The sequence below is a fragment of the Cetorhinus maximus genome, chromosome 13 (assembly GCF_964194155.1).
Source record: "Cetorhinus maximus chromosome 13, sCetMax3.hap1.1, whole genome shotgun sequence".
Lineage (NCBI taxonomy): Eukaryota > Metazoa > Chordata > Chondrichthyes > Lamniformes > Cetorhinidae > Cetorhinus > Cetorhinus maximus.
The window spans coordinates 21,368,406-21,394,859 of NC_135891.1; the positions used below are offsets into that span (position 1 = coordinate 21,368,406).

The 26,454-nt window shown below is 40.7% G+C and overlaps 1 protein-coding gene across 2 annotated transcripts; it reads left to right on the forward strand.

Annotated features, from left to right (window-relative positions):
* The first annotated feature begins 66 nt into the window (after positions 1-66).
* Positions 67-20,857, forward strand: LOC144688482 (homeobox protein TGIF2-like). Of its 2 annotated transcripts, none has more exons than XM_078555084.1 (3): positions 67-342; positions 1,548-1,789; positions 18,698-20,857. In XM_078555084.1, the coding sequence occupies exons 1-3, from the start codon at positions 324-326 to the stop codon at positions 19,220-19,222; spliced, it is 786 nt and encodes a 261-aa protein (XP_078411210.1). In that variant the 5' UTR covers positions 67-323; the 3' UTR covers positions 19,223-20,857. The 2 variants fall into 2 exon arrangements, with proteins under 2 accessions (XP_078411210.1, XP_078411211.1); XM_078555085.1 differs by lacking the exon at positions 67-342 and adding an exon at positions 978-1,097.
* The last annotated feature ends 5,597 nt before the right edge of the window (positions 20,858-26,454 follow it).

Genomic DNA, 26,454 nt, shown 5'->3' on the forward strand with positions numbered 1-26,454 from the left:
TGTGATTTCAGGTGACGTCAGTGTCAGGTCGTTTCCGGGGTGAGCTGTCAGAGTTGTCAGGAGTAGAGTCAGCAGCATTTCCAATCGGGATCAGCGGCAGGTAGAGGGAGAGAGAGAGGCGAGCAGAGAGCTTTGTTTAACTGCGCCACGCTGTCCTCGTAGGGGAAAGACTAGTGGAGCAGCAGCAGCGCCACACACACACACACGCAACGTGCTCTTTCCACCCCCCCCCTCCCCTTCCTCTCCTCCCCCTTTTACACTTTTATATGAAGCTACAAAATCCAAACTCCATCGTCCGACAGAAACACTAAAAGTGGAAGAGGATGAAAGCTGCAAAGAAAGGTAAGTTAGGTGTGACCTTGCTGCAGTCTAATTAGCACATTGTCAAAGCGCTGGCGTCCTGAACAATAGGGGAGCTGGAGGTGGCGATTAGGTGTTTGTTTTTTTTGCTTAGTTGCTTTGGGATTGTTTATTTTTTCTCTCTCTCTCTCTCTCTCTCTTCCCCCCCCACAGCCCGGCTGTGAATCTGGTGGCGAACCCGTTCAAATCTCTTTTCCTTTCTGTCTGTGAAGGGGAGATGCATGAAATCCCATCTGTGTGTGAATGAGTGAGTGGCCTTGTTAATGCGGAATGGTTCTCTCTCTCCAGATGCCTGGTTTGTAAAAAAAAAGGGGGAAAGCATGGCATCTTTCTCAAGTCGGCGTGCTCGGCTCCTTTTGTCGTGTTGCGAAGCACGGGTCCCAAAAATGTATTTGTGTGTATGTTTTATTATCAAAAGCAAACCAGTTGTTTTGGGGGAGGGGGAGGGGGAAGGGGAAGGGGGGGTGGTTGGAGGAATGGAGTTAGTTCACTAAACAGAAACTGGGATTTCTTGACACGAGGTGAAATGGTGAAACTTTTTTTTTTCAGACTTCTCCCCATCCCCCCCCCCTCTCTCCACCAACCCAAAAAAAAAAGTTTATTTTAAGTTAGCGAACTTCCTCTTGGGAATGTTGGTCTGACAGATGGGGGTTAGTTTGAGCTGGGAATACCCTTGCAAGTTCCTGTTTCACAGCAACAAAAGGGACAGTGTTCAGCCACTTGTCAATGGCGGCAAAGTTTGTTCCTAAGTTTATTGTCTGCTTTTTTTTTTCATTTATGTACTTTAGATATTAAAAAAATTTATATTGTTTTGTTGAAAAAAGTTTTAAACAGGATGGTAGAGAGATGTATGCTCCCTTCGAGTTAAATGAAATTGTTCCTTTAGGCAAATAAAGGAGCATATTTCTGGGTTTTTGCTTTTAAAAAAAAATGAGAAACTTGTGGTCTTTGAGTGATGGACCTCGTCCCGCTTCACTGCTTAACCAGCCACTTCTAAACTTGTTTTTCTCCTCCTCCCCTCCCCCTTTTTTCTGTTTTAAATGGGGTTTTAGGCTGTGATCTGCCCGAGTGGCTTTTGTGTTGCAGTTTGTGATGTGTGAGTAATGCCTGGTAACTAACGCTCCGCTGTTGGCGTTGCTTCACCCACCCCCCCTTCTCTCTCTCTCTCTCTGTCTCTGTCTCTGCAGCCTTCACCAGTAGCCAGAGGAGACCAGGGGACATGACCATGTCAGACAGCGAGACGGGAGAAGACGATGGCAGCTTGTCTTCCGACATGGCCCATTCCAAGAAGAGGAAACGACATGTGATTTTTTCCAAAGAGTCGGTGAAGATCCTGAGGGACTGGCTGTACGAACACCGACTGAACGCCTATCCATCCGAGCAAGAGAAGCTCAGCTTGTCTGGACAGGCGAATCTAACAGTATTGCAGGTAAGGGAAATTGTTCAGTGTGTGCTTTCCAGGCTTGGGACTTGTTTCAATGGGTAATTCATCGCGCCTTGCAGCCTTTTCATTGTTGTGGCTCGGTTCAACTAAATTAGCAGAGCAGTGGTCAGAGTCTGGATGTTTGGCTCCATTTGGGTTCCTGACCTCGCCTGTGCCATGGAGGTAAAAGCAAGAGGAGTGTAATCCTCAGATTGCTCTTGTGCATCTCTTGAGCAGTCAGTGGCAGAGAGAGGGAGGCCTGGAAACAGCCTGCCTGTCAAGGATGACATGCCCACACACGGGAGACACGAATTCTGGGGATTGGGGGAAGGTGGGTAGAAGTTTTAAGAAGAATGAAGAGTATTAGAGAGAGTGCATTAAGAACTTTGAATTTTAGCATTTAGCAAGGATGTTCCATATGTGCCAGAACCTTAGGAGTCACACAAAAAGTTTAGATCCAGATTCACCTAATTTGCATATAGCTCACCAATAGATTTTGGTGTTATGATTTTGAAGTTATTCACCAACAAGGTAAACGGTGGTAAAATCATCCCTTCACAATCCCACAGTGCCATGAAATTCAAGCGGGGCAAATAAATCAAAATGCAAAGAGGGATGGGTCACTTGGCCTTCAGGAGCCAGACTGAGAGTCTGAAGGGTAGCAGTTTGGACACCCATGCTGTATGGTCCTATGTTCCAAAGGGCATGTTGGCTGGGGAATGGGCTGGTTTAAATATTTTGAGCAATGCATCATGAGTCTGGAGCTTGTTTAATTACCTTATGGGTGGGGGGAGATTCTTTAGCTTCTCCATAGTTAGTCTTACCAAGAGGGTGAGCATTGTTGTGTATTGCGGTCTGTTCTCACCTTTCTGTAAGCGTGAACACAATAATGAGGGAGTATCACACTCAAAAAAACTTACCAACTTCTGTAGGTGTAACCTGCTCTCTTTGTTCCACCATTGGCAGCATTAGCCACTGAGGTTCATGCTCTGAAACCACTCCCCCCTCACATTATCTGCTCTGCACCTCACTTGTAGATCTTGCTTACAACCTCTTCTTTGACCCAGGACTTTCTCTTTTATTAACTTCTCATTTAGCTTGGGGTCCATTTTTTTTCTTTATCCCTCTGAAAAGTAACTTGAGATGTTTCCTTGTGTTAAAGCCACACTATAAATGTAGGTTGTTTTTGTTGAAGTTGTAGTTTTTAAACATATTGACATGGCTTAGATTGGAGTTTATTCACTGAGTGTTTTCTAACACGAGTTTCTTTTAAAACAAGGTATTGTAATATGGTCATGGCTTAGTTCCAGCTACAGAGTGTGACAGTGTTAGGGTATTTTGGGGACGTACAGCTGATTGTTGAAGCTGTTAGTAAAAGCGAAACCAACCAGTTCCTACATGGAGCTCTGTTGCATGGCCGCAGCCTTTGTGATTTCTTGTAATCGATCTAAGCTTTTTTTCTTTCATGTGGTCCTATTAACTTTACAGAGAACTGTGACTGAGACTTAATGGACATTTTATTACAGACTAAAGTAGTAAAATAGATCTTTAAACTCGTTTGGAGGCATGTTTATAACCAATTGACCGAAAAGCATGGGATAAAAGCAAGTGCCTTGAATACTCATAATGTTTCTGACAGTCAGTGTGAAGCAGTCAAAATATTAACTTAGTCGACATGCCCAAGTTGGTCTGGAACCTTGTTACGAAAGCCATTTCCTGTCAGTGTTTGTTGCCTATGGTCTCATCTGTCTCAAAGGAGTTAGGAAGAGTAACTCCTGGTATTGTTTACTATAAGCTTCAACTGTCTGGAAAAGTAATCGAGTTTCTTGATATAAAGGTGCTTCCAAACAACATTTTAAATTTGGATATTTAGTTGCCTACTTGTTAGAGACCATTTCACTAGTGAATTTGAGAGTTAGAAGCCCTTGACGAGCATTACCAAAATATCTAATTACATAGTACTAGGGATTGAAGGGTTGTTTCATCAGGAAGATGGAGTCCTTTTGTGCTTTAGTTTGAAGGGTAACAAGCATCTTTTTCACCTTTTAAAAGCAGAGTATATTCCTGTGGAAGCAGTAAAAAACCAACTGCATCTAATTCCTGCAGTATGCCCTGTGTGTGCAGATTCCAAGAGCCATACTGAATGCAAATCAAGCATTTTTTTTCACGCTGTAATTGAAGGCTGACTCTAAGTAAATGAGTTGTGAGCAGCAGATGTTGGGTTAGTGTATCTAGTATTTCTTTGTAATTAATGAAGAACTAAGCCTTCACATTCAAGTTACATTCACCACATGTCCTGGTTACAAAGGGATTCATTTCCACCAAGCCCAACTTTCCATTGGGTACACCTCTGAAGTATGTAAACAAAAATGTCTGCACATGTAGTAAATGCCAGATAGACTTTTGATTTAAAAATAGTAGATTGCTGCCTTTTATAGAGTTGCAAAGCAACAAAAGATTGACCTTTAAACAAGTGTATCAGTTTGCCTTTCATGATGATGCCAGTTGCACAGTTGGTGCTGTTGTAAATGGAGTCTGCCTTGTTAATCCCCAGCCTCAATATTTTCAAAGATCGAGTAAATGACATCTACGTTCTTAACAGCCTTGCTTTGAAATCATGTCTGTCTCTCCAAGCATCGAAATGACTCATGTAGGCAAACGTTTATATTTTATCAAAAGAAATGATCTTGGGTCTATTCTATGCCAGTCACACTTCAGACACCAGAGTTACAAGTGCCTTTAATATACTGGGGGAAGAAAAGAGCAAGTGTACCAGGCATTTCTCTGACCTTGGTACCCTTTCCTTCCTTGACCAGCAGAAGCTGGGAATTTACAAGTAGTTGTTAAACAGCAGAAAATTAGCCTCAGGATGCGTCTCAGTTCACCACAAGCAGTACCTAAGCAGGGGCCTGAAAAGGACCAACAAGTTTAAACATGACTGCATCTTAGCAACTTCACATTTGTGTTCCAGACCAACCTTGAGCCATCTCTCAGGTCAGCTAGTGTTCTTTTGAAAATAAGTAATTATTTTACCTAAATCAATGTTGTAACATTGTTAAGTGTGTATGTTAATGCCACAGCTGATGGTAAATGCTGAGTTCTTCAAATCCTGAAGAGACTTGTTTTGCAATTTGTATAAATTTTGAGATATGCACCTAGAATTCAGTCGTAATAAGACCACTAAGTCTTATAGGTTTTTACAAAACTAGATTAAACATTTATTAATAATAAAAATGATTTTAAACATACATAGATCTACAAATTACCACTGTAATAACTTATAAATTTCCTACGTAATGACTCCCAGTTGCACTTTCGTTAAGGCAACAGTAAGACACACACATTTTAAAAGACCCAGGCAAGGTGACACACAATACCCTGAACCAGTCGAATTCAATGTGAGTTTTCTTAACTTCAGTCCTGTGAAGACAGTAGCTTGAGGCATAGATGCTGAAGGCTTTTCACAATTGTTAGATCTTAAAACTGTCTACCCTTACACACAGCCTTCACTCCTTTATACATATTTTCCCCTTTGAATGCAAATTTCCATTGTTTCACTATGTCTTTGGACTTTACCTGTCTGATAATAAAAATTTATTATAGTACTAATTTTACCAATAATCTCTGGGGAAAAATAAACAGCTTCTAAACATCACCTGGCTAGGTGACACATTTCACTCCTGCTCCTTTGAAAACAGTCAAGCCTGGTTTATTTAAAAATGCAAATGTCCTTTTACACCTTACATTCTAAGCTTCCCCCATGTTTACCATGTTTACATCAAAGCCTTCAGACCAGCTGCCTTTAATCCAATTAAGTCTCTCCCACAGACGCAGATACCACTGTTTTACAATAAATTCCAATAACATTATGAGAATTATTATATCTTCCTGACAATGCAGCACTAATATGTTCTTGCTGGTGCCTAATGTAAGTGGCAGCAGTCGCACCTCTTGAGTCAACATATTGTGGGTTCAAGCCCATCTAAAGGCTTCAACACGTTAAGATAAAAGCAAAATACTGCAGATGCTGGAAATCTGAAACAAAAACAAAAATAGCTGGAAAAACTCAGCAGGTCTGACAGCATCTCCTGAGAGGAATACAGCTAACGTTTAGAGTCCGAATGACTGTTCATCAGAACTAAAGAAATATAGAAATGTGGTGAAATATAAGCTGGTTGAGGGGGGTGGGACAGGTAGAGCTGGATAGAGGGCCAGTGATAGGTGGAGGCAAAGAAGAGATTACCAAAGATGTCATAGATAAAAGGACAAAGGGGTGCTAAATCTCCACCTTTGAGCCCATTTCGATCCTTTCCCCCCACTAGGGCCATCTGCCACTTGTTTGTCCTGCTTTCTACCCTTAATTTCACCATTAACACATTCCTTAACATTGGAGAGAGCAAACGCAGACTGGGTGACCACTTTGCGGAACACCTTCGGTCTGTCCGCAAGCATGACCCAGACCTCCCTGTCACTTGCCATTTCAACACTCCACCCTGCTCTCAAGCCCACATGTCCGTCCTTGGTCTGCTGCAGTGTTCCAGTGAAGCTCAACGCAAACTGGAGGAACAGCACCTCATCTTCCGACTAGGCACTCTACAGCCTTCCGGACTGAATATTGAATTCAACAACTTTAGATCATGAACTCTCTCCTCCATCCCCACCCCCTTTCTGATCCCCCCCCTTTTTTCCAATAATTTATACTTTTAAAATATATTTTTCTTTTCCCATCTATTTTTAAATTTATTTTGATCTATCATTTAATCTCCACTTTTAGCCCATTTCGATCCCTTCCCCCCACCCCACCCCCACTAGGGCCATCTGCCACTTGTTTGTCCTGCTTTCTACCCTTAATGTCACCATTAGCACATTCCTTAGATAATATCACCACCGTCAATACCTCTTTGTCCTTTTGTCTGTGACATCTTTGGCAATCTCTTCTTTGCCTCCACCTATCACCGGCCCTTTATCCAGCTCTATCTGTCCCACCCCCCTCAACCAGCTTATATTTCACCACATTTCTATATTTCTTTAGTTCTGATGAAGAGTCATTCGGACTTGAAATGTTAACTGTGCTCCTCTCCACAGATGCTGTCAGACCTGCTGAGTTTTTCCAGCTATTTCATTTTTACTTCAACACATTATCCAGGCTGGTACTTCTGTGCAGTATTGTGGAAATGCTGTACTGTCAGAGTTGGCGTCATTCACATTAGACAATAACAAGAAGTTACATTTATATAGCGCCTTTGACATAGTAAAACTTTCCAAGCCACTTCATGGGAGGGTTATCAAACAAAATTTGACACCAAGCCACATAAGGAAATAATAGGACAGAGATAGAGAGATTTTTAGGAAGATCATAAAAGCAGGTGGCGATATGGAGAGGGTAGGGATGGAATTTCAGAGCTTGGGGCAGGTAGCTGAAGGCATGACTGCCAATTGTAGAGCAGTTAAAATTGGATACACAAGAGAGGCCAGAATTAGAGGAGCGCAGAATCTTTTGAGGGTTGTGGGGCTGGAGAAGGTTACCAAAATAGGGGCGAGGTGATGGAAAGACTTGAAAATAAGGATAAGAATTTTTAAAATCGAGGCGTTGTTGGTCCGGGAGTAAATGTAAGTCAGCGAGCACAGAGATGATGGGTAAACAGAATTTGATGTGGGTTAGGATAATAGGCAACAAGAGTTTGGATATGTTCAAATTTATGAAGGATAAAAGGTGGGAGGGCAGCCAGCAGAGCATCTAAAATAGTCAAGGCTAGGGTTGACAGAGGCGTTGATGAGGATTCCAGCAGCGATGAGCTGAGGCGGGTTATATTGCAGAGGTCTTGGTGATGGAATGATTTGTTGTTGGGGAACTCATCTCGGGCAGCCACAACACCAAGGTTGAGAATGGGCTGGTCCAACCTCAGACAGTGGCCAGGGAGAGGGATGGAATGGAGTAGGTGGATAGGGAACTTAGTTTGTGGCGCAGACCAAGACAGCAACTTCGATCTTCCTAGTTTTTAGTGGGAGGAATTTTCAGCTCATCTAGTAATGGATGTCAGACAATTAGTGTGACAAGTCAGGAGTGTGATGAAATACTGTCCACTCACCTGGATCAGTGCAGCTCCAACAACACTCAAGAAGCTTGACACCATCCAGGATAAAACAACCGCTTGATTGACACTCCATCCGCAAACATTGACTCCCTCCACCACCGACGTACAGTGGTAGCAGTGTGTACCACCTACAAGATGCACTGCAGGAACTCACCAAGGTTGCTTAGACAGCACCTTCCAAACCCACGATCACTACGATAAAGAAGGACAAGGGCAGCAGACACATGGGGACACCACCACCTGGAAATTCCCCTCCAAGCCACTCTCAATCCTGGCTTGGGAATATATCGCCGTTCCTTCACTGTTGCTGGGTCAAAATCCTGGAACTCCCTTCCTAACAGCACTGTGGGTGTACCTACACAATAAGGACTGCAGTGGTTCAAGAAGGCAGCTCACCACCACCTTCTCAAGGGCGATTAGGGATGGGCAATAAATGCTGGCCTAGCCAGTGAAGCCCACGTCACATGAATGAATAGAAAAAACAAATCAAATACAGTGAAGCAATCGAGAGAGGTGGTGGTGAGGGAGAGAGCTTGGTGCTGTCGACATACCTGTGGAACCTGACATTATGTTGTCACCAAGTGTAGCATATGGACGAGATGTTGGAGGCAGGCCATGGAGAGCCCCCCCCACCCCACCCCTGCCTCTGGGGGACTCCAGAGATAACAGTGCTGATACCTGTCTAGCTATGACTGGTTAATTAAGAATGGAACCAGTCAAGGGCAGATTCACCCAGCTGAATAATGAAGGAATGGTATTGGAGCAGAATAGTGTGCCCAACAGTGACAAAAGTTGCACACAGGTGTTGAGGGATGAGGAGGGCTAGTTAATATAGCCAGTAGGATGCCATTTTGTTAAACTGATGCCATATCTGCCATCTCAGGTAGTTATAAAAGGCGTCAGGGCTTTATTGAAGATCAGCAAGGGAGCTCTTCTTGTGTCAAAGACCAAAATGATCCTTCAACCAAAATTTGAAAACCAGACGATCGGGTAATTTATTGCTTGCTATTTTTGGGAGTTTGCTGTGCATAACTTGGTAATGTTTCCTACATTACAACATGGACTACACTTCAAAAATACTTCATTGGCTGTAAAATGCTGAGGGACACCTGAGGTTTTGAAAGGTGCTGTGTGAATGCAAGACTGTCTTCTAGACCTGGTTTCCTTGCCTAAAGCCCTTCTCGTTACAAAATACTTGGTTTTTCAGCGGGTTTAACCCAAAATTTTACATTGAGCACAAATTTCCTTTTTTAAAAAAAATTCGAAGTGTAAATTTTAGTGTGCATTTCGCACTGTTCTAAAACATACTCCCTGTTCATTGTTACTATGTTACTGAGTCACATGATCTCTTTGTCCCCATAGTAGTAATGTCCTACAACTTAAAATTTGTATTAATTTGTCTTTTCTTTCTTCCCTATTTGTCTGTTCTCCAAATGCACAATATTCACACAGGGTTATTTTTAAGTTGCAATAAAGTCACTACAGTACAAGTTGTGACCAGTGGTCAAAAAGAGATCACTTGATGGGGGATGGAGGGGGGAAAGCATTTGTGCCTAAGACAAGTGAAAATACCATACGTACCTTGTGTCAAGCCTAATTTCTCAGTACTTGGTTTACGGTGCCTTTGGTGGGAAAATTTAGCATTTGAATCCAGGATACAGAAACTGATTTTATCGTTGTGATTGCCTTTTTAAATACCTAATTTACAGCAAAGATATGCTTATAAACATACTTGAACCAAAAATCAAGACGGAAGTGGCTTAAAAAGAACTCGTCCTTTGCGTGGACTTCATGCAAGGGTGTGGGAAAAAATAGCTATGATCTTGATTTACCTCTGCTCTTCTGAAGCTTTCTCAATAGGAGAAGTAAATGGAGTATATGTGCTCACTGTGGTTCATGCATGAACATTAAAAACACTTAGATAAAAGCAAAATACTGCAGATGCTGGAAATCTGAAATAAAAGCAGAAAATGCTGGAAAAACTCAGCAGGTCTGACAGCATCTGTGGAGAGAGAAGCAGAGTTAACGTTTCGAGTCCGTATGACTCATCTTCAGAAGAAGGGTCATACCAGACTCAACATTAACGCGGTTTCTCTCTCCACAGACACTGTCAGACCTGCTGAGTTTTTCCAGCATTTTCTGTTTTTATTACATTAAAAACACTTGCTAGCTTTCACCTGATGAGGTAGTACATGAACCAGGAAGGCCAATTTCAACCTTTGCTCTAGGTAGAGTTGACATTGATCTCTGTTGGGGTGCAGTGGTACAGAAAATACGATGGCCCTCAACGAGCCCAAACTAGAGAGAGGGAAGAAAGTCAGCCAGGGTTTCCATTACTGGTTGCTATCCCAGTGATCACCTCTGGAAAGTGCACACCTGGGGTTGTTGGGCTAAGCCAGAATTGCCTTTGGCAGTGTGTTGTTCCCCACCATCCTATGATTGAGCTTGCAGGTCAGTTTAATGTGAAGGAAAAACCATTTGGCCAGGGTACTAGAGAATTGTAAGTACTGGTGATATAGCACAGAATTAAATATTAACTTTAAAGGATATGGGAAAAAGAAAACTTTTAAACGTTCTTGTGCAATTTTTTTTAACCAACACAGATGCGTTAAGGCATTGTGTCAGTCACTACAAGTAGAGATGCAGAAATAAGGAGCTTGATGCAGGTGAACTGTTGGTAGTCTCATCTTTTTCTTTCCTGTATTACTAAAACAGCATTAAACATAAAGGGCAGTTTCACCAATGGTAAGGAGAAACTGCAAATCCTCAGAGCCACTTTTCAAAGAATTTGGTTATTTAAAAAAAAAGTGCGATTGAAAGATCTCAGTGGGGCGGCTGTTCTGCTGTCCAGATGGGTCTGTTCTTTTGACGTATATTGCTATGTGCATACACACACACACTGCAGCCTGCTATGCATCTGTGTCCTGTGATAGATTACTTCAGACAAAAAGTAGGCTGCTGGGAAGTAGACGTCAGAGGTGAATCCACATCCTGTTTACCCTGCAGTTTCCAAAATTCACTCTCGCACAAATCCTGCCCTTGGAGTATCCATCCCTGTTTCAATGCATTTGAAATGGAGAATTGGCTCATTACGCTGCGCAACAGAAGGTGGATCATATCGGATGTCCACTTTAATTTCAGCATCTGAAAGAAGTGTACATAACACTGGGCTCCTCAAATGCAGCAGTTCAGATGTGAGTTTCGGAGTTTTTGATGGATTAGGGCTGTGTTTAGTTTGGACTCACCTGAACATCCCAAATGGAGGCTGACTCACTCGCTGGATTAGGCTCACTCCTAATCCAGCAGCATTTATGTTGTTAGAAACTGAAGTTGATTCATGTTTGTAAAAGGCAACCTGTTTTCGGTCGGTTTGTTCATAGTTATGTATAAAGATGGCACCAACTTAAAGATTAGATAGAACAAAAAGAAACTTTTAAAAAAAAATGGGATCGCAACAGTAAAAGATTCCTGCAGCTAAAGTCAGGATAGCCTACATACGTACTGATGAAGTATATTACTTTGACAGAAATCTTGAGATTTTATTGGACCCTTGACCTATGACTCAAATATTTGTCCCTCAGTGTGACCTCTGGGTGGTGGGGGGAGGGCCACAAGGCCATCAGATTTTAACACTGGTTGACTTAGTAGCACTTTATTGTTCCTGTGTATATATACTCATTAAAGATGTTTTCTGGAGTGATAGTACCGTTTCCCCTGCTTCTGTCTTTCAGAACTTGAAGAGGTCCACTGGGATGGTATACGTAATTGTAGGGGATCCCCAGACAAGCATAAAACTACGGCCTTTGTGATCTGTACCAGCCCCCACACTCCATAACAACTTAGGTGTTTAACATAGTTTGAAAAGAGGTGCATTCCTACTTGACCCCTTATTTCTCCAGTTTGCTACCCAAGTTTAGGTGTGACCCTAGACAGTGACTGTTGGCATGCTGTTCTTCTGTAAGGTGCATCACAACAGAGTCCTGTCCCATCCTGTCGCTCGATAACTATGAGGAAGGGTAAAAGCAAAATACGGCGGATGCTGGAAATCTAGAACAAAAACAAAAATACCTGGAAAAACTCAGCAGGTCTGACAGCATCTCCGGAGAGGAATACAGTTAACGTTTCGAGTCCGAATGACTCTTCGTATGAGGAAGGGTTGTCCTGGCTTATTCACTTTCCATTTTTAGATTCTCTGCCTGAGATCACTTAAAACATAGACTGTAGAATCATAGAATGGTTTCTTTCTAAGCTTTGACATGTCAGTTATAACATCTGCACCAGTGTTTTTTTTACCCCTATGAGCTACCAAATCCTACTCTACTTGTTTTACATATACTCAATGGTGTTTTTTCAAGCAACCATCTAGTTCGCTTTTAAAAGATAGAAGCAAAACATTGCACATGCTAGAAATCTGAAAGAATTCTGACAAAAGTTGTCTTACACTGGAAGTAACAACAATTTGCATTATATTAAAGGCACTATATAAATATAGGCACTTCACAGAAGAATTTTAAAACATAGTGTGACACTGAGCCACATAAGGAGATATTGGGGCAGATGACTAAAAAGCTTGGTCAAAGAGTTATATTTTAATAAGCGTCTTAAAGGAGGAAAGTGGGGTAGAAAAGTGGCCGGATGTAGGGAGGGAATTCCTTGGGGCTTGGAACCTAGACAACTGAAGGCATAGCCACCAGTGACAGAGCAATTAAAATTTGGAATGCACAAAAGGCCAGAATTAGAAGAGCACAGCTATCTCGGAGGGTTGTGGGTCTTGCTTCTCTCCATGGATACTGACTGACTTGCTGCGTGTTTCCACTATTATTTTGTTTTTTTCTTTGTTTTCTTTTTAAAAGCAGCAGCAGTTGAATGTGGGACACAAACAGCAAATGCTGGAAATGCTCAAGTCAGACAGCATTTGCTGGGGAACACTAAGTCTACATTCTGGTCTAAGATTAGGATCAATGTTGGATAAACAGTTAGCAGTTGAGGCATCTGGAGAGCTGCAGAAGAGACTCTTTTCTTTTGTGTTGAAAAGTTTTACAATACCTGATTTCCAGAACTGGTTTTGTTTTGTTTTAGCAACACAATAGAAATCCCTGTTTCAAAGTAGATAATTTTCACTTACTTGACAATAGTAGTTAACTGCTTTGGGTGAGATTTATTTGCATCCATTTGTGGATCGTCAGAGATGTCTGACAGTTAAACTATTGTTTAAAGCTGCTTTTGTATTGAACAAAGTGCCATGTTAGTGCCACTGGATATAGCCCTAGACAGTGGCAAAACCAAAGTAAACTGCCAGAAGCAGATTTCTAACAGTTAGTATGACTGCAATCTCATGTGTGTGTGTAAAAAAAAAAAGTTTTAAGTTCAATTTTGTAACTTTAGGAAAAGGATTCTAAAACAATTTATTGTGTCCAGTTCTGGGCACCGCATTCAGGGAAGGATGTGGAGGCAATAGAGAGGATGCAGAATAGATTTACCAGAATGATTCCAGTGATGAGAAAGATCAGTTACATGGATGGATTGGAGACACTGGAGATGTTCTCCTTAGAGAAGAGATTGTTGAGAGGAGATTTGATAGAGGTGTTCAAAATCATGAGGGCTTTAGATAAGAGAGGAATTTTGAGAACCAGAGAGCATAAGTAAAGTGATTGGCTAAAGAATCAAAGATGACTGCTTGAAAGGGTGGTGGAGGCAGATTCAATTGTGGCTTTCAAAAGGGAATTGGATAAGTACCAGAATGGGGAAAAAAAAAAATTGAGGGCTGCAGGGAAAAGGCTGGGAAGTTGAACTAGCTGGATTGTTCTTGCAGATTGCTGAATCATGTTTTATGGACCAAATGGCTTCCTTCTGTTAAAAGCAAAAAACTGCGGATGCTGGAAATCCAAAACAAAAACAAAAATACCTGGAAAAACTCAGCAGGTCTGGCAGCATCTGCGGAGAGGAACACAGTTAATGTTTCGAGTCCGTATGACTCTTCAACAGAACTAAATAAAAATAGAAGAGGTGAAATATAAGCTGGTTTAAGGTGTGTTGGGGGGGGGGGAACAGGTAGAGCTGGATGGAGGGCTAACTCCACCTATCACTGGCCCTTTATCCAGCTCTACCTGACCCACCCCGCCCCCCCTTAAACCAGCTTATATTTCACCTCTTCTATTTTTACTTCGTTCTGTTGAAGAGTCATACGGACTCGAAACGTTAACTGTGTTCCTCTCCGCAGATGCTGCCAGACCTGCTGAGTTTTTCCAGGTATTTTTGTTTTTGTTTTGGCTTCCTTCTGTGCTGTAACCATTCTATAAATGCTGGAAGCACTCAGCAAGTCAGACACCAACTCTACAAAAGTGTTGACGTTTCAGGCATAGCCCTTTACCAGAACAAGGGCATTTCTGGCGAAGGCCATCATTAAATCATAGAATGGTACAGCACAGAAATAGACCACTCGGCCCATTGTGCCTATGGCAGTTCTTTGGTAGAGCTATCCAATTGATCCTACGTCCTGTTCTTTCCCCATAGCCCTGTACTTTATTTCCCTTCCAGTTCCCTTTTGAATGTATGTCAACATACATTTTTTCCTTTCTTTGTAGGTGCTGCTTGATTTGCTGAGTCTTTCCCGCATATCCTGTTTTTGGTTGCAAATATAAAGGCTGCCAGGATCCAGCTGCTTAACTTATGAAGGCTACAAAGAAAATGCACACTTGCCATTCACCCTCTCACTTAGTACTGTTGGCAGGTTTTACCCGATCATATTTCCTTCCATTGTGAAATCAAAGGGTTGGGCAAGGGGACTTAGTTAGAAAGAATGCTTATATTAATACCTGTCCGTCATAATGCAGATGAAACCTGTAATGTGTGGACTAATTTAGAAACAAACCCACTTCTCCATCCTTAATATTAATTAGAAAGTGGACTTGAAGAACGAGTGGTTGGTGTAATAGGTTAGATGGTAGCTCTCCACTCTGGTTTCAAATCCACTGCAGAAGAAGGGGATGAAAGTCGCCTTGGTCTGTTGATTGCAAAAATCATATGTGAAATGAGGGCATGGTCTTCAAGAACTAAACTGTCCCCAATTTTGTATCTAATAGAAAATCTCTCTGAGGCTATAGGATTACCATAAGACATAGGAGCAGAAGTAGGCCATTCGGCCCATCGAGTCTGCTCCACCGTTCAGTGAGATCATGGCTGATCTGATGATCCTCAATTTCACTTTCCTGCCTTTTCCCCACAACCCTTGATTCCCTTACTGATTAAAAATCTGCCTATCTCAGCCTTGAATATACTTAACGACCACAGGCCCTCTGTGGTAAAGAATTCCACAGATTCACTACCCTCTGAGAGAAGAAATTCCTTCTCATCTGTCTTAAATGGGTGACCCCTTACTCTGAGGTTATGCCCTCTGGTCCTAGACTCTCCCACAAGAGGAAGCAACCTCTCAGCATCTACCCTGTCAAGCCCCCTAAGAATCTTTATGTTTCAATAAGGTCGCCTCGCAGGCTAAGGAAATGGAAAACTATCACACTAATCCATCTTCCCTGTGTCCACCATTGGAGCTAGGCCCTAAGCTGTGGAATTCTCTCCCTTCACCTCTCTACCTTTCTCCCCCTTTAAAACCTACCTCTTTGATTAAGCCTTTTGGTCAACTGTCCTAATATTTGAAGCACGATGAAACGTTTTACAATGCTAAATGAGCTATATAAATGCAAGTTGTTGTTGATGCAGTAAGGAGTAAGGTATATTGTTGGGAAGGAAAGAGGAAGACATTTACGCTGCACTCTAAACATGCAATGCCTGACCTAGGAGTACTTGATATTGGCACTAAAGTGATCAAAATGGTAGTAGCTTAGACATTGTTTTAGGAGGTAAAAGCAAAATACTGTGGATGCTGGAAATCTGAAATAAAACCAAGTGCTGGCAGGTCTGACGGCATCTGTAGAGAGAGAAACCGCTCACGTTTCGAGTCGAATGTGACTTCCCCAGAACTCAAACTGGGTTCTGAAGACGAGCCACATTCCACTCAAAACACTTATTCTGTTTCTCTCTCCACAAATGCTGCCAGACCTGCTGAGTTTTTCCAGCACTTTGTTTTTATTTACAGCTTTAGGAGGCGCAGACTTGCTTAGCCTCTGAATCCCCCCCCCCTCCCCACCCCCTCGACCTCGTGGACAAACTTCTCAAAAGAAAAATTAAAGCCCACACATCTAGTTGGGTTGCAGGATTTGCCGGAAGGTGTTCGCTTGAAGGAAACACCAACTGCCTAAAGGGCTTCCACTCCAGAAACTAATTCTCCAGCACTGACGTCCCATCAATAAGCTTTCTTTTTAAAAAAAAACAAGTACAGGAGATTGGGGGTGGAGGGGTGGTAAAAAAGGGACTTCATCTCCATTGAAGCCATTTTTTTTGTTCTCTTTTGTTGCTGAATCTGTCCCACAGTAAAAAGGACTATTTCAACAGCAGGAAGTGCTGTTTTCAAAAGGCAAGGCCGACTGAATGCATAGATTTGGTGTTAAATTTCCCTCTAATTCCAGCTCCAACCGAAATCAATACTGTTAATTGTGCCTCTGCTGCTGAACTGAAAGTTGAGAGGAACTCCCACAAACTAGCAGGGAATGTATCAAAGTAAACGTTTCAAAAATTCATCTTTCAAATAGCAGATTTGATGGACAGAATTCAAATGTGCAGTACCACACTTAACATTAGATGTGTTTGGCTTTTGTAAAATCACTCCTGCTAGTTAGTGGACGAGTAGAGTTTCTTTTGCCTTTTTTTAAAATCTGATTTTAGTGGATTTAAGTGATGCGTTTCTCAACTGTAAACACACACAATGGTAAATATCTGAGAGTGCCCGGAACTGGAGGTTAACAAGAGAAAGGGCTTTCTGTGTGTTAAATCAGTGGTGATCAAAGCCTGGGCCTTCCCTTTTAAAGTTTCTGATTGGCAGCTGAAGCAAGCACCCAGTTTTGGCCAGTAAACTACAATCACTTTAGTTGCTTCTGCGTTTCAGTTTGGATCCCAAGACCTGGCTTCTGCTGCCAAATCAGCTTTCTGTAGTCCAGCAGCTAATTCATCGGCCCAGCCTGGATCTGTGAGCCTGCTATGGAAACAGATTTAACAGCATAAACATGGGAAAACCGCTCCCAGAATCTAATTGAAAGGAACAACCTAAAAGCAACTAAAATGGGTGCCCCTGAAGGCAAAAACCTATCCTCCCGCAACCCCCCTCCCACACACACGCAGCCACTGCTGCTTATCTTTGATGTATACCCATTCTTTCTAATTTCATGTTAAAAAAAAAATCCATTCTCTTTGATTTCCAAGTTTCGAGCATAATATCTCATGGTGTGTACAATGTTTTCGAAACGTTGACTGATTTCTTCTCCGCCGATGCTGCCAGACTTGCTGAGTTTTTCCAGGTAATTCTGTTTTTATTTTGTTTTGGATTTCCAGCATCCGCAGTAGCTTTTAGCTTTTTGTTTTTATCTTAATGTTTTTTTTTTGTTTGGCTTCCAAATAAGTTAGGTGCTCAGATATCTGATAAACAGACTTTCATGAGGGTCTCTACAATGAAATTGTAAACCACAAAATTATGAAAGAAGGCTGAATATTCAACCGGCAAGGTTGTCTTATAGAAGATCAATGAAGCTGGCCATTTCATTTTAAACGAGAACTGAAGGAAAGACTTACTTGTCTATGTCATTTCAAAATGTTAAATTCTATGAAGCAGTGCACTTTAATTGCACAGCCTCAAATCTATAATTTGGTGTCTTGGATTGCTTGTATATTTTAGGCATAGTCCTGCAGTCTTCAGTTTTCGCTCATTTTGCCTTTTCTGTTTGTGCCTTGGATTCCTTACAAATGCCTACTCTAGTCATTACCACCCTCCCCCACTACTAACTGAGTATGCTTTGTGCAACACATTTAAGTTGCTCAGTGCACATTTGAAGTACCATAACGGCAATTCCTTCAGCACTGGTTTCAAGTTACACAACTTGATCAGTGTGTAGTATGCACCCATGCTGTCATGTGTTCTGGGATAGGCAAACTGCTTTCACATCAGTGCTTGTTTACAAAGGCTTTGTCTAGGCTACAGCAAATAGGATTCGAGCAATCTCGAGTTGCTGTTTCACTCTTGAAAATTTCTGCCCCTTTAGTTCAAACCTTACGACTCCTTTTGTAAATGGAGCTTCCTAATCTCTATGTGATCCCTCACAAAACATGCTGATACAGAGCTGGTCTGATCAATTCCATCAGCAAATAAAATTGCTGGTGCTGCTAAGGAGCTTCAAACTGCAGCAGTATTAAACCAGCAGGGAATACAAATTAGAAGGGCACATGAAGGAAAGGGAAATCAGGCTGATGAAGACTCTCCATTGCAGGCCTCAAAATAGATTGACTTTTAATATTCCACCCTTTCAATTTAAACTAGCATCATGGACACCACACAATTAGGAACTTCTAAAGTGACGGTTAGTCTTCAGGTGTCCAGATAAGTTCTGTAAATCAGAAAGCTGACGTGAGAGCAGTAAACAACCTCTTGTCTCTGCATGTGAGAGACTAGATTAAAGGAGTGAAGGTTTCGGGTGGCTCAATTCTGCCAAGAATGTTCTTAAAAAATTCGGAACACTACATTAATTCATTTGGTGTTAGGTTACAGAAGCTAGCGGCATTATCTGAGGGTTTCCAACTAGCTGGATTTTATAGCGTAGAAAAATCTAATTTTGAAAGTTTCATGTTGTTGGTGGGATTTTTCTTGCATATTTTGCTGTAGTGAGAAAACATAAGCAATGTATTAAATAACTGCTTGCCCTTGCTTTCAAATTTTAAGGTTTCCAACTGGTTCATCAATGCAAGGAGAAGACTTTTACCAGACATGCTGCGGAAGGATGGCAAAGACCCTCTTAAATTCACCATTTCTCGCAAAAGCAAGTCCTCTGAATTAAACCCATCTCGAAGCATTAGTGGACCAAACCCGTTAGAGAATTCCGCTTCAGCTACCACCTCCACTCTTTTGTCTGCATCTGTTCGGCCTTCTGTCATCTGCCATGCGACAACATCGATGGTTAAAGACATGCCTTTACTCTTCTGCCCAGACTCTGGCAACGACAGTAAGAAAACCTCAAAACTGACTGACCAAGAGTTAGTTCGACCCCTGTTTAACACTGATAACCCCACTACTTTGGTGACATGCACAGATTCGACTAGTCCTAATAACGGACTGTTCAACACACCACCTCCCACTCCACCAGAGCTCCACCAGGACTTCAGTGGGTTTCAGTTGCTGGTGGATGTTGCACTCCAGCGGGCTGCTGAACTGGAATCTCAGAAACAGAATATTAAGATTTCGTCTTAAACACATGCATCAAGGAATATGGTGAATGGGAGTAGAAGTGTAGATATCTGAGAAACCTTTCGGTTGGTTCTAGCCTGTGAATGGGCAGTAGCGCATTACTTAAAATCCATCTTGGAGAAATGATTATCAAAATGCATTTCTTCTGCTGGAGAAATAGCTTAAAGTCTATCCACTTGAACTTGAGGTTAATCTCTCGCGGCGGCCCGGTTAATTGTAGACCCTTGAATCGAAGGGTTGCAATAATCATTTTTAGTAGTATTCTCAGAAGCTCCATTGTAGCTTTGCACTCTGCAAACTGTAGATTCTGGGACTACAACATAGTAAGCATTATTAGCATTCTGTACTTTGACTGCAAATATAAATGAGCTATACTTGTACTTCAAGAAACTGAAGATTACCTAATTTGTTCAGGTTTTATGTTGACTGGCCAATGTGTCTTGTTTAAGGATTTGGTCTTATAGTTGTTTTTCTTAAGTGACGCTGCTTTCGTTGAAACAGATGTATTGAGTACAAAACAAAAATGCAGTGTCAAGGTAACCCAAAGTAGTGTGGATGACCAGGACGGGAAATTCTCTTGCACATTCTTTAGTCCTCAATATGTGCAAAGTGTCTGAATCATAAGATATTAGGAGAATATTTTTTCATTTGTATATAATGGATCTTTACTACTGAGCTGAAGAATTGTAACTTTAAATTGTGGTTCTGTTAGAGGCAAATTATAAGATAAAAGTGGAACTTCTCTAATCACTACTCAATAGGTTATGATATAGCAATGTGACATTAGCTCTGAGGTATTCATTTGTAACTTGAGTACAGAACTATTAAAAAGGTAAACTAATTTCTATTTGTTAGTTCTATCTGTGAATGTAGCTGTCTGATTTTTTTAATTTTTTAAAATGTAGTACATTGTTAAAGGTGATGTGAAAATTCCTTTTTAAACAGTAGTGCTAAGATCATTATCTGATAGGCTGGGAATTCACATAAGTTTTCAGATTCTAAAACTTGTTTGGTAGATGACATTCAACACAGTTACATAAGAAAACGTATTGTGAAGCAAAAAGACTGATTTAGAAAATGGGGAACCAGTGATTTTAAAATGATGACCCTTAAATAACCAAAATACTGCTTGTCTCCAGTGTGTGGCAGTGGTACAATGTAAGATTGGGACTGATACCAGCAACTTGAGCTGTCTTTCAAACAAACCATTTCTGCAAACTGCATTTAGGCTAATGCATGGATTTGTTTTCAGACCATCTACTTTTGTCCTTGCAGCTGTTTCATACATCAGCCCTTTATTGCAAATCATATACATGGCCAAACTCTGTACCTAGGGTTCTACAATGGAGTTTTACATAAACGCTACTTATGTTGGAAGCTTTAAAAATTTGGTTCAGTGTTAATGCAAAAAGGGGCTTTGCAGATCATGTATATAAGTGAGATAAATGCAAATGTGCCTTATGATGGTGGTTTTTTTTTGCTATTTGAAGGGACCACCCAACTATTCAAGTCTTCAATTTCAATCTGTGCAATATTTAAAGGAGTTCTTTCAACTCTATTCTTTGTCTTACAGGAACATTGATCACATCTGTGAATTTTTTTTAATACCACTCTAATAAAAATCTTGACGTTTGATAATTTTGAGTTCTGTAATTATTCAACATTAAATTGGTAACAGAATATTCAGTTTTTGATGTGTGATTTAATACCTTGAACCAATAACCACAGAGATTGTGATGAACAGAATTGAGCTCCTAGCCATGACTTCATTATAGTTGAGTCATACGGTTTCCCTCAGCATCAACTGATTGGTAATTTTCCTGTGAGTCACCATGGCTTAACTGCTTATCTTGTGCAAATACCTGAAACGTTGTCACCAGGCCTATTTAATGAATTGATACCAGTTTGCTAAAATAAAAATCATACTTGAGCCAAGATGCTTTAATACAGCATCCACATGTTGTGATACTTTTAAGTTGCTTTTAGGATTTATTTGCAAAGGCTGTAACCAGAAAGACCTGTTTCTAATTCAGGCCTTCTTGGTAGCTCGCCTTAGTAAATCTGACTGGTTTACCTTCAGGTTATAACCTGCAATGCAAGCTGCATGCATTATGAACTAACAGTATCAGCACAGCTCCAGTCTGAAAGGAGCTTTACATTGTCGCTTCAGTTTGCAGTTACCACCAGTAATAAGAAAAAAAAGCACTATTTGTGTAGTGTAGCTGAAAACGTTCTGTCCAGAAACCAACCCAATTTGAAAGACAAAGGGGGTTAAAATGATCTTCGTCAGCAGTGCTATACAGACGCGTAACAAATTGGCAGCTGATTTTTCGCCATGCCAGTTTTTATTTTCCATTTTTGGATGAGTCTCCAAAAAAAAAATCACCCTGAACTTCAGAAAGAAGGTTGGGTGTGGTGAAAAAATCAGCTGCTGATTCACTACCAGTTCTTTAGCATTTGCTGGCATAAACCAACTTCACCCCAAAATTTGCCATTATACCACTGATTATTTTCAGTTCAAGTAGGCGTAGTTTGAGAGTTATACATTCCAGCTATATCACCAGTACACTTCACTGAAATTCTAGTGACAACACTGCACATATAACCCCAAGTTTAAAAAAAATTGCCCGCTTTAATCTATTACTTTGTTTTCACAAGAAGCCTTTTTTAAAACTTGTGTATAAAGATGCTGGACAAAGGCAGTGTATAAAGATGCTGGACAAAGGCAGTGAGTTAACAGAGATGGAAGTAGTGTAGCAGAGAAGTTAGCAGTGTAATGGAAAGTCTTTCAACATTTTGGCAGCATTTACTCAGATATATATATATATATATATATGAGAATACTTCAAAATAATTCATCTTCAATATTTAACTACAGTATTCATACAGAAATTAGAAATGGCAACGCATTTTGTACAGTAAATTTTCCTTGTTAATAACTTGAATTTATCAATGATAGCATGGTAGCTCAATTAAGATTTGACAAATTAATGTTACACTTTAATTTAAAACTTTTTTTCTAACATAAGTGGATATCTTCTGTAATATGACCAGGACTGTAACAAAGCTCATTATTCCCTTTGGATTAAAGCTTTTCCCCCACTGACTGAAAAATGAGACATTGCTCACACAAATGATATTCTTTTTGGACCAAAAATTAAAAACATTGAGCATTTGCAATTATACATACCTATTTGGGTTTTGTTACAGTCCAATTAAGGCATTCATACATTTTAAAAGAAAACACTCAAACGATCAAGTCCTTTCAAAAGAGTGGCTAGTGACAGGGAGGGAAGTAAAAAAAGAGAATCCAAGGGTATTGTTAATGACAAGTGTAACATGGTCACCAGGCTTTTATTGTAATTTGATTATTTAAATGTATTATCATAATCTCTCTCTCTCTCATCCACCCAGCGTTGCAGCAGCTGAGACATGATTATGTGGATTCCTCTTGCAGCTGTCACTTAACTAATATGTATGCTCGATGGAGTAAGGGACATGCTCTTGGTAGGTTCAGGCTCAGCTAAAAATGATGTAATGGCAGCAGTTAGCAGCATTTAAACCATCTGACAGACGTTTATGTTTTAAATCCCATAGCAGGAAGTAATGGCTGAGGCAACAAATTGCTTTTGAGAGTTTTAAAGTCTGGGTATGTTGAAGGACAAGATTCCCAATGGTCAATCATTAGTCTATAAAGATTAAAGTTAAAGAAAGAGTGCTGACTTTATGCCAAGTCTGGGAACTAATGAATCAGCAACAATTATATGATGCAAATTTCATGGCACATTTTGGTTAGTAAAAGTTGAGAGGTGAATTTACAAACTAGATACACGTTCTGTAACAAAACTCCTCCAGCAGCCAGCAAGAAGAGTGCGGCAGCAGTTTTCAATGGTTTTTTCCAGCAATTGAAAGCTCGTCAATATGGTGCTAATGTTCTTTCAAATAATGTTATAATTTATACAATTTATAATTTATAAAGGTCATTTTTAAATAATAAATCAATTCTCTTTATCTTTTTTCCTTTTTGCTATTGTACAGTTTCTCGGCAGGTTTGTCATCTAACTGGTTTTCAGACAAGACAATCTGATTTCTAAGCATAAATTTCTAAAATGCAAATCAGGCACAAAAGGTCTGACTTTCCAATTGTATGTTGTTGTGGTTGCCTCCTGGAAGCACATATTAGTAAATTCCAGGCCTGTTTCCTGTAACTTTCTATTGTAATTAAATGAACAGAAAATCATGGGGACTGTGGATTTGGGAAAGTCAGCCTATAAAGGTTGTGTTTTATGATCTGAAAGCTTCCATTAAAATATTTTTAAATTATATAAATTTAAGAAACTTCTACATGCTATGTCACACACACACCAATACCTTATTTATAAGGCAATTAGTGGTGTGATACTGGGATGATTTGAGTGCGCTGCTGCAAATACACAACAACTCAAGCCATCATAACGCTCTTCCCTGCTCCACCTCTATCCTGTCCCAGGTTTTCAATGTAGTGGTCTCACTTCAGAGGCTGTGAAAAAATGATGAAATGTTTTGTCTATGATTGATTATTTGTTGTTGTCAATGCACACAGGATTACAATTCATTGCTGATCTTTCTGCAAACTTCAAAGGATACATGGTAAAGACTGGTTGATGTGAGTGGATTGATTGCTGCCATTGCCCTTGGATGGGGATCCATCCTGCACATCATTCAAAGTATTTGGAAATGATTAACTGCTGAAGCCATTCCTTATCGCCATGTCCCAGTATATTGTGAACTTTCAGTCAATACTTTTAAAACTAGACACACAAGACTATTAAAATGGACACTGCAAATCTTATGAACTTGGGCATTGTGAGTTTTAGATGGACCTAAGTCTCAAGCGAATAGTTAATTAACTATGGACATTCACAGCCATTTGGGAAATCTCACACCTCTTTGTTTTAAGGATGGGGCAAGGCAAAAAAGGACTATAGCATTCCAGCTGACCAGACTCCCTCACCATGGATAAAGGGGCACATCAAAACTCAATGACTTCCAGTCTTCCAGCACCTATCCCCACAGCGGGGCTGGCGAGCCATTGAAATCTCCATTAGTATGAGCGGGACCAGAAGATCCCACTGGCGTGAGGGGCTGGAAAATTCTGGTCAATGTGCGTAAGTCAGATGTGTATCAACTTTCCATTGTATTATGATAGTTTCCTTCATCCAAACTAGACTGGGTGAATTTTAAGGTGTCAAAACAACAACACGGGATGACTTGAATCAACATACACATCACCCTTCTGTTTGGAAAAAGGACAGTGAACTTGTGGAAGTCGCAAAATGAAGAAACAATTTTTGCAGCCTGCTTTTAAATCAGAAAGAAGCTGCCGGCAGAGATAAGAGTTCCACCAAAAGCCATCAAATTAGCTCAAGTCGTCAAAGCAGCCATGGTAATAAACAGCAATACCTTGAAAGTGGAAGATCCTAACAGAGAGAGAGGACTCCCCAACCTGCTCTAGTTAAAGTTGACCTGAGAACTAACCTCCTGGAAATTAGACAATATGATACCGCAGCCTACTGAGAACTCTTCACCTTACCAACCCCTTGCTTCAACTTCAAAGCATTGAGACCATCCAAGTATCTCCAAGCCTGCCTGGTGGGGGCATAAATCAGAGACTGAGAGAATTAACATCTGTAACAGTATATTACCTTCACCAGTATCAAACCTGTGTGTGTGAGAGAGAGAGAGAGAGACGAGTGAGTGAAATATTGCATTAAATTCAAGGTAAGTGTGTGATAATAAACAACTCCCTTTGTTTTTAAACTCTCAAAAATCTTGTTGCTGAATTATTTAACTGGGGCACACACTCCAAGGGTAGGAAAAACACCCTCCTCTTACACAACCATACTGATCACTGGCAGTGAAAGGAAACAGAAATTCTCTGCATGATAGTATGAATTGGAAAGGGGGTGGGGGGGGTGGGGAGGTGCATGTGGGGCAACTGTATTTGTGTGCGCAAATGCCACTTTGGATCTGTAAATGATGTAGTTGACAGAAAAACAACTAGAATTTATATAGCACTTTTATCATTGTAAAATGTTCCAATGCGCTTCATAGAAGTGTGATCAGGCAAGAATTGAAGCTGAGCCAAAGAAGGAGACATTAGGCATTAGGACAAGTGACCAAAAATTTGCTCGGAGAAGTGGAGAGGCAAAGAAATTGATGGAGGGAATGTAGAGCCTATGGCCTAGATGACTAAAGGCATAACTGCAGATGGTGAGGCAAAGGAAATGGGGAATGCAAAGGGCCAGAGTTGAAGAAATGCAGGGTTCTTAGAATGTTGTAGAGCTGAAAGTGGTTATGGAATTAGGGAGGTGTAAGCCATGGAATGGCACAAAAATGAGAAGGATAATTTTAAAATCAAGCATTGCTGGTCTGGAAGCCAAAATTGATCAGCAAGCACAGGAATGACAGTTAACAGAATTTTGTGTAAATTAGGATGCAGACAGCAGACCTCTGGATGAGCTTAAGTTTATGGAGGGTGGAAGATGGGGGACCAGACTAGTGAGCAATGAAGCACTTGAGTCTGGAGGGAACAAAAGGACGTCAGACAGAAGACTGACTGTTATCAGGTGTCCGTGGAAGTAGACAGCCTTGCAACAAAAGCCCAAATTTGATCGGTAAATTTTATATTGAGGATAGAACATAGAATCCAAACAACAAAGTGACTTGCCAAGAAAAAGAAGTGGAATTTATAGTTATTGTAAAATTTTTTGTTTTTGTTCAGTATTGTTCCTTTCCCTGTTTTGATGTTGAATAAACATTGCTAATGGTCTGTTGTCTATGCTGTTCTTTCACCGACTAAAGGCAACAATACAAAATATTTTCTAGTGAGATGTCAAGTATATTGACACAAAGGTTCTCTGTTCCAGCCTGTGTCTTGCTACATTCATCCAGATGCTGGGCAGATAGATATAAGCACATTTTAGTTCACACATAATGTGACTTTCATTTATGAGTGTGTCTAGCGATGCCATTATTAGTGTCTATTGTAAAAAGCCAGAGACAGCAGAGGCTTAACCAGATAAAAGGAAGGTAGTCAGGAAATTATAAATGTTCAGGCTTACCTCTAAGCCTAACTTGCTAATTTCTGTTAGCAAGGAATAGCTCTGAATTATCCTAGATACCCATCAGCTTTCAACTTTACTTTGTTTAATGAAATTCTCTTGGGAAGGCTCAAATCCAAACCACTGGTTAAC